This window comes from Bactrocera tryoni, chromosome 1 (assembly GCF_016617805.1).
Source record: "Bactrocera tryoni isolate S06 chromosome 1, CSIRO_BtryS06_freeze2, whole genome shotgun sequence".
Taxonomy (NCBI): Eukaryota; Metazoa; Arthropoda; class Insecta; order Diptera; family Tephritidae; genus Bactrocera; species Bactrocera tryoni.
In genome coordinates, this window is record NC_052499.1 from 15,679,159 (window position 1) to 15,688,543 (window position 9,385).

At 34.2% G+C, this 9,385-nt stretch overlaps 1 protein-coding gene across 1 annotated transcript; it reads right to left on the reverse strand.

The window, feature by feature from the left end:
* Positions 1–1,170: 1,170 nt before the first annotated feature.
* Positions 1,171–4,610, reverse strand: LOC120782212 (sorbitol dehydrogenase-like). Its single transcript, XM_040114371.1, has 5 exons — positions 4,434–4,610; positions 2,455–2,488; positions 1,698–2,386; positions 1,509–1,630; positions 1,171–1,434 (listed from the first exon to the last, which is right to left on the reverse strand). Exons 1-5 carry the CDS (start codon positions 4,485–4,487, stop codon positions 1,257–1,259), a joined length of 1,077 nt encoding a protein of 358 aa, XP_039970305.1. The 5' UTR covers positions 4,488–4,610; the 3' UTR covers positions 1,171–1,256.
* Positions 4,611–9,385: the final 4,775 nt, after the last annotated feature.

The following is a 9,385-nucleotide window of genomic DNA, read 5'->3' on the forward strand; positions in this document are numbered from 1 at the left end:
GGAACTCACTCAGGCGTACAAAAAAATTTAATCACAATTATTTACTTACACCGCACCGAAAACAATGGGTTATCTCTTTTGCACTTGTCCGGCATTGACAAGACTACGCTGTAAGTATCTGGGGTCACCATAGCATGATACACTGGAGGAGGTATCGATAGTGAGGCCGCAGAGTCTGTTAAAATGACTACTTCTCTTAGCCTATGGGCGGCTTATGGGCTTATCATTTTAACCTGACCTAACCTATTTATTTACATATGTATGGTATACGTACATAACTATATAATCTTAAAACATCGAAAATTTGTGTCTCACTTTATTTAAAATTTCTTTAAGTTCTACGTCGATGCATGTGTGATAAGCAAATAGCATGAAATTTTAAAAATTCCTAAATTTCCGAAATTTTTATATAATATACCACACACGGTTAAGTAAATCATATATTCAGACAGCAACAATGTGATCTCGTGATCCTCAAGCTGTGAGAGCTAGAAATTGCATCATCAATTAATAGATAATTCTAAGTGAACAGTGCAAATATGTACGTCTTTCTTATCAGTACATAAATATATTTTATTTTTTTTGTTGGATCGGCTGTTTCCTTTTGTATACATTTTATAATAAACGCTTTTGACGTATTTTCTGACTTTTGTTGACCTACAATAATTTTTTAATTGGTACAGCCATAGGTGTGAGCAAATTTAAATACTGTTGGTCGATAACAACATCGATATTGACTTTTTTTATTAATTGATACCTTCCAAAAAGTGATTTGAAAATTTAGACTTAATGAAAAATTCGAAAACAAAGTGCTATCGCTATGAATCAAAATAGCACTTTATGTAAATAAACTATGAAAACCTCCAAAACTTAAGGTATCAGGATTATGGTTAGCAACGGTAAATATCGCAAAAGGTAAACGAAAAGCTTCAAAAGCTATCCAACAAAATAAAAAGAGTCTTAACACCTTAAAGTCTAGTTAACTAGTGTCTACCCTCTTAACATTGAGTTTTTCTAAATTAAAAAAAACTAATTTAAGCGCCGAGAGATGTTGTATATGTTTTATATTTAACATATATTATCCCCCCTCCCATATAATAAAGATAAATATAATTTTCCTCCTCATGTAAAAAACAACAAATTATCAGTTCATACATTTATATTTATTTTTTTTTTTTACTTTTTTATAAAAAGAGAACAACGCTTTTACTAAAAAAATTATATCCTAACCATTATTAGTTTCCATTGAAATTCCCTTAAACTTTATTATTTGTGTCTCGGGGTTGCACGTGTATCATGACTTTGATGGCACCACCGTGTCCATAGCGTGAGGTTTCAAATGCTTTGGCCGTCTCTGTGATATCGAAGTGGTGAGTAATCAAGCGCTTTACATTCACTTTACCGGACGCAACTAATGCCAATGCAGCCGGATAGCTATATAATGAATATAAAATTTATTTTTGATATACATATATGTATATTAAACATCTTAACCAATTACAACTCACTCATTGCAATAGCGGAAGACGCCACGTATATCTACTTCTCGTGCCAAGGCATTGATCAAGGGTATTTTAGGCTCAGGGGAACCCATGCCTACAATAACAACGCAACCGCCTGAACGTGTGGCCTAAACAAAAGCAATTATAGCATTAATAAATAACCTAATTTTTTTTTCAATAATATAAATCGCTTACAAAAATGCTGAGACGTGTGGTTGACTCGGCACCGCAACAATCGATTGATTTATCGGGTTCAACGCCCATCACTTGGTGAACTTTTTTCGCCACCTCTTCCGCGCTTTCATCTTTATTCATGAGCAGCGTATGTGTGGCACCCAATTCTTTGGCCACATCCAAGCGCTGTTGCACCAAATCCGTAATCAAGACTTGTTCTGCACCCATAGCTTGCGCAGCTAAAAGTGTCACCAAACCAATAGGGCCAGCGCCCAATACCAGCACCTTCGAACCAAGTCCTACACCAGCACGCCGACAAGCATGTACACCAACCGAGAGTGGTTCCAGCAATGCACCCTCCTCCATGGTTACATGGTCGGGCAGTTTGTAGCAGAAATCGGCAGCATGTTTATAGTAGCGTGTGAGGTTACCATCATAAGGTGGCGTCGCACAGAAAATCATATCGGGACAGAGGTTATATTGGCCGGCTTTGCAATGGTCGCAGTAACGGCAAGGTACGCCAGGCTCACAGGCTACGCGATCACCCACCGCAAGATGTTTTACTTTTTTGCCCACTTTAGCTACGATGCCAGATGCTTCGTGTCCGATGATCATTGGTTTTGTGAGCACAAAATCGCCAATGCGTCCATGTACCAAATAGTGCACATCAGAACCACAGATGCCGACGGAGTCCATTTTTAAGAGCACCTCTATAAAAAAATTGATTTTTATTAAAATTATGTGTATTTTGTGTAAAATATTCGATAGAAATACCAACCATCATCAGCAATTACAGGAATGGGACGTTGTTCCTGAAAAAATTAAATTAAAGATTTTTATTAATTTAAGCAATAAGTCTGTATCTTATAATTAGAAGCTACTAAAGATAATAAGTAACCTAAAACCTGAAGTAAAAACCTATCTAAATTTAATTTACGATGAAAAAATACTCCCATCCCAATATCATATTAGTAAAAATGTCAACTGTTTCATGCTATACTTAAGGACAGCTGATTGGGATGATTATTAAATTATAATCTAATCCTAAAGACTGATGCGAGAGATATGATGATTAAATCTAATCATCGAGCGATCGCATTGTTGACCTTTCGCGTCTGACGGAAAGCTTAAACTTATATGTGATTTGGTTTCCTACTTCTATGGAGAGCTCTGTGAGTTTGTTTTGACCCCAAGTGAAACTGAATTTCAAGAGACCCTTATATGGTACCACAAAGATCCGGGAGTTTAACCAGCATAGTACATCAGTTTCTGAACTGGTGATTCAAACGAAAGCATTTTAGAAATTGGCCTTATAAAGTAATTAATGGAATAAGCATATTTAATCTTAAAAGTCAAAAGCTCAAGTACTAAGACTATTAGCATTTCTTAATGAACATATTAGTAGATAAGAACACATCTCAAAACAATATCTGAACAATTTACTCTTCACAACTATGCCACTGTTTTTGTAAGTGCAAAAATGTATAATTTTATAACATTCTAAAGTCCTATAGTATTATCAGAGAATCTTTAGAGATTGCACCGAATTAAAATTCCAGTTGTGTACATTTACTAACACGTATATAAATATACACAGTAGGTGGTATGATTAACCCGCAGACGAGCCCACAGCCAAAACAAACAGTTCTACCTATTCAAGAAATAAATATACTCGTTTTGAATGACAATGCAAAAACAATTTTCTATATGTATGTAGTATGGGCAGCCCAGCACTAAATTGATGTACAACTTGACAGCGTCAAAAGTGGTCCATTTGGATACTATACCAGGCCGTATGACGCTGTCTTTGGCAGTTCCCACGACAGTCGGGTCTACGTAACCGGAAGGGATCCGAATTTTTTATGCGGTCAAGGACTGTCAACTCGGCGGAATTCTACCGCTACAATAACAACAACGCTGTCTTTGACGAGGGTTCTATGTGGCCTATTAAGAGTTGGCAATTTATTTTTCTCTATATCTGGTTAACAGCCATCTGTTTAAAAATAACGAGTATTGGTCACGTTAACCATAACTTTAATGACAGATGGCTGCAAACCAGAACTTGGATATTGAGCTTCGATATGAGTAACTTCTTTCGATCTTTTAGAGAAGGTCTAAAGTAAGCGGTCGCACATTTACTAATACTCGACCAGGTGCATAATTTCAAAGGATTTGGTTAGCAGATATTTTTAAAGCATTTTTTGTGGTTAGGAATAACCAAGTCAAAATTCGTATAAACACAATTTCCGCTGAATGGCCGAAAGAAACTCGCTGCAATCACAAGGACTCGTAAAGCAAATAATGAATCACTTTGGGTACAAATTCACTATTATTCGATAATATTATTCGGTATGAGTTTCGGACAATCGATTGTCCTGTGCTAGCAGAGCGAACTCAAAACAACATTTGTTCAATTTATTTGTTTTTTTTTTTTTAATTTCGAAACTATTTGTTTCCCATTGTTAGTATAGCGCTCATTTCTTATTGACTCGTTAAATCTATTCAAAACTCAAATTCTAATTAATTTTAATTATATAAATTAAACCACCAATAACTATTCTTTTTCGAATAACATTTTTCGAACTCCCCAATTTAACAACGGGTATTTTCAATTTATTTATAAGCAAGCAATTTTAATATTGCCATAATCCATCGGCAACATGAGCATGCATTTTTTAATCAAAACTAATAAATATTCATATCATATCAATAACTTCGCAGTTTCGCTAATGTCATATAATACCGTTGGCTACTTACCAAACGTAAATCCTCGATGCCGTACAATACTGCTGTTAGGTTATCGTTTGCCATTTTAATTTTTATTCAGTTCTAGTAAAAAATACGATATATAAAATTTAATTCGCAGTAATTGAAAGAATGGTAGAAGAAATTCCACAAATTGACTTTTCTGCAGCAAAGCAACCGACGAACTGAAATCTAATGAATGTTGAGCGTCAAATGTTGACAATGTCACGTAGTTTTTTGCCGGTGTGAGCTGCACTCGGCACGCCTCTTCGTGTTTTTTACGTACTAACTAGTACTGTATCCACACACAAATATTGTATAAATATACTCATGTACACAAAAAAATCGAGCACTACCTAAAATATACATACGTAAACATTTGTTTAAACTGTTGAGCATATTAAACGAATTAAGTCAAAAATTCTAAGTATAGCAATTGATATTCTGACTGTAAACACACGCAGAAGTTAATGCAATCGTATTTAAATACAGTTAAATTCATTAGCTCCACCAGTGTTTCGTTGCATATCTGGTTAGCGCTTTTCTTGTTTTATTATACATATATGAACCATTGCATTTGGGGCTAATGTATGTATATAAAGTATCCATCTCCAGCATATATGTACGGTGAAATTCTTCAAAACCGGACACTCAACGTCGCAGGGTTTTTGTCCGACAAAGGGAGCGGGCTACATATGGGGGCGTGGCTAAAATGAGTGTTTAAAATATATACTTACAGTGAGAAGCTGCAATTCAGAACTATTTTTCTACATATTAAATATATACGAGCCAATGTCAGCCAGAAGTGAATGAATGGCAATTTTCCCATTAGTTTCAGTTGAGGCACCGCGAATCAGACAGCGTCAGTGCAAGTCTATTTCTTTGCTGTATCCATTTTAAGTATATTATTATTCCTAAAAACAACTGTAGCAAAACATCAAAAATGAATTAGAATCTAAAAAATCGAGAACTATAAGTTGTACACAATTTTCTTGACCCATTTTATGAAAGCTTGTCCGTTTATCGGATATAATTTTAACAAAATATTACCTAAGTAATGCTCATGTCCGCCCATTGGAACATGTCCAGTTATAGGAATAACGAAAACGTTGTGTTAACGAAAGTTGTCCGCTTATAAGGACAGCCCGTATTAGGGAGTTTCACTGAACGGTATTGAATTTCGAACCTCGTATAGAAGAGTTCGGAGAGTCTCTCCGGCGGTATAAATTGCTGGAAAGGGAATTTTGCGGAACGTAAGGATCCTCAAGTAAATATATAGTATACTTCTTAAGAGTAACTTCTGGGTCAATCTGCTATACAAATTCGATAAAATTTGGGAGAACTACATATCAACTTGTAATTTTTGGTACTCTGATAAACAACAGGGTAAATTACCATGAAGTTTGTAGCACCCAGAAGGAAACGTGGGTGGCCCTATAAAGTAAATATACTAAGATCAGTTCGACGAGTTGAGTCGATTTAGTCAAGTCCGTCAGTCTGATCGTCTATATTTAGATGAACTAGCTCATAAGTTTTTAAGATATCGATCTGAAATTCCGCGCACGTTTTGTTCTGCCGATGTAGTAGCCCGTTTATCGGGGAGTAGGTGATATCGGACCATTATAGAATATAGCTGCCGTACAAACTGATCGATCAAAATGAGATCCTTGTATGGGAAACTTTTTTATTGGAAGAGATATCTTCATTAAATTTAGCACAGATAATTATCCAAGTCAACACTACAATTTCCGAACAAATTATTTAGATCGAACCACTATAGCATATAACTGTCATACAAACTAACCGATCATAATTGAGATATGTAAATATCTTTTCATACCCTTATATGCTGTAAGAAACGCACCTGTGAAGTGTATTATACCTTCGGTGAAAGCGAAGTTAATGTTTTTTTCTTATTTGGATATGGCTTCGTGTCCCAAAGATTTCTCTTACCCTATACACCATATGTTAGTACATAGATCGTTAAGCTTCTTACATTTATTAAAGTTGACTTAAACTATTTTTATGCAAAACAAGTGTGAGTACGTCATTCGTTCAAACAGCAGCGTATATGTACATACATATATATTTATTTACATACACCAATATGTCAATATGTTATCTGTTAATATTTGTTTATGTAGAAATGGTGTAAATACTTGGATTTTCTGCCGGTTCTTAAACTATCTATAAATCTATAGGTGTACATACTTATATAGATAAACAAAAACATACATATTACCATATATGCATACATACATATGTATACACGCTCTCAGCTGATGAAGTGGAAAAGTTTAAAAACAAAAGAAATATATTTACATACACATATACATATGTATGTATGTATATGTATGCACATACTTTTATAAATTTGTAAATTTAGACTACGCGTGATAAAGCTCACGTGTAGTAATAGTGAACTGAAGGTGAAATGAAAATTATGTATGATAAAAATTCATTGAGTAAATTTATAAACATATTAACTTATATGTATGTATATGTAAATGGAAAATAATCGCTGCGCAAACAGCTGTTTTTTGCACTAATTACAACAAATTATTCTTTCTCTGACCTTCACCTTTATTATCGCTGTAATTTCCTAATGTCACTGCTTATCTCAGCCGTGAACAATAAGTGTTTTCTGTGTGATTATTGACAATGTTTGCATCGATAAGCAACAAAAGCATTATTATACTCTTGCAACATGTTGCTAAAGGGTATAATAGTTTTGTTCACCTAACTTTTGTTTGTATCGAGGTAGATATGGGGTTATATACTTACATACATATACATAAATGATCAGTCTAAAGAGATGAGTTTAAATCCGGATAATTTTCTGCATGTCAGTCCTTTCGTCCACTTAAACTTGGTATCACATATCTTGGGACTCAACCGACTGATTTCGACTAAATTTAGTACTTGGTATTTTTCTCATATTCTTATCTCACAGTGCGAAAATGCATGAAATCGGACTACAATTGCGCGTACTTTCCATAAAGCTAATATTGTGCTTTCATTTCAATTAAATTTGATTCTTTCGCTTTCCAGTACACAAATCAAGAAGTAATAATTATGACAGGATAAAATTTGCATTAACAATAATTGTAAAGTATATTATGACCAAAAATCGTTAATATCCAACAAAAGGGAAATCCATGTAACCTCCGAAGAGGCTATGGGACCGAATATATGGATCCCAGTACCCAGACCGAAAATATCGGTCAATATATGTGATATACAGTTGAAATTCATAGGTTGAGTCGGGTCAATACTTCCCTGGGCCCCCATATACCTAATATAAAGATTTTCGAACTTCCGGGTGACTTTACACCAAGTGTTTGGTGATTGATGAAACCCTGGGAACATTTCTTTAGCATGTGGCATGATAGTAGTTAATAGATAAAATCGGGTATAACTTTGTATATACTATATAAAATAGCTTGGATTCCGATTCTCTGGTTGACATTTTATTCTTTTCTGGGATTTTGAAAAAATCGATTTTTTTTTGCATATCTTGAAAGTTTAGACTTTCAAAAATTTGACCTTATAAGAATTTTTCAAAATTCGACTTATTTTCGGAGATACAGCCAATTTTTTGACGTGGCGTTCGTGTTCAGTAGAAATGTCTCCTAAACTTTAAACGCGTTTTTCTCAAAACTGACTTTTTCGGAACGATACCCACGATTTCTAAGGTTCTACCAGACCGATTTACTTTAAATTTTTGTAGAATCTTCTTTATAGGCTTGTCTATGGTTGGAACTAGCCCAATCCCCAAATTTTTATTTTTATTATTTAAAAAAAAATCGTATTTCTCTGGCTTTGATTCCTGCAAGTTGCAAGAGTATAAAATGTTCGATTTCACCCGAACTTCGCCCTTCCTTACCTTGTTTTATTTGTTTTTATACCCTGTTCGTATACAAGTGATTATTGACTAAACTACAGTAATAAGAGGCTGAACCTAATACGACAAAAAATGCTTGCTTCATGTAAGTTTATTTTGTATGGTTTTAATTAGTTTTCGCTCGGCTGGTTCAGTAGTTAAATAGGTGTGAACCCCTGCTTGCACTATTTAAAGGGGAACACCTAGAGGGACAGGCGACTTTTTGAGAGTTAAAAACTACTGTATAAATTTAAAGGGCAGCAAAAAAGTCTTTGAAGCAATAAACTAAAGTTAAGTTAATTAATTAAAAGTTCTCCACTGGGGCAGAGATTCCGGCCATCTCCGCGTATGACACCGAAATAAATTTTTTTTTACAAAAGAATATTGTCCACACAATGACCTAGGATCGCAAAAAAACCGAAGTGACGGCGTTTTTAAAAACAAGTTTAACTTTATTTAAACTTTTGGTAATTAAACTTATACTCTATTTTTGATCAGATCATTAAATTCATATGCGATTTGATCAGTTCAAAAAACTGGGACGTCACTGTTTAGAGAATTATAAACAGAGCATGGAATAAAAATTTGATAGTGATCATAGTTTTTGTCTTCGCAATTTCTCAAGCAAATTTTAAAAATTTAGTTTTAAATATAAACTGATGGAGCTGATTGAACTGAGCGCTTATATTTTAGGAGGGTGTAACCCATAAACTATTTGATTTATCGATTTAAAATTTTAGCATGCTATTTTTAAAGGTATATAGTAAATCTATTTTGTTTATTTTACGCTTGGTGTCTGTCCGATAAAATCTTGCATGTGTTGTATAAAATTGGAAATTATTAGTTTTTTTGTATACCCTGGTTACTTATATTATATAGTAACTAAAAAGTACCAGAAAATTGTAAATATTATATTATATATATCAATATTAATCTTGTCGCCTTCAAATTAATCCCTACCAGATGTAATACACTTATGCCAAAAATTTTCCCAGACCTCGAAACACTTTTCATAAGCACTTTTTGGGATGGAATTCCGCGAATTTTGTTTCATCTCTTCGAGCGACTGAAAACGGGTTCC

Excerpts from the sequence above, each read along its gene's own strand:
- LOC120782212 (XM_040114371.1), bottom strand. The coding sequence starts at position 4,487 with ATGGCAAACGATAACCTAACAGCAGTATTGTACGGCATCGAGGATTTA. Across the intron at positions 2,387-2,454 it reads TCCTGTAATTGCTGATGATG|AGGTGCTCTTAAAAATGGAC; the intron begins GTTGGTATTTCT and ends ATTTTTTTATAG. Across the intron at positions 1,631-1,697 it reads CCACACGTCTCAGCATTTTT|GCCACACGTTCAGGCGGTTG; the intron begins GTAAGCGATTTA and ends GCTTTTGTTTAG.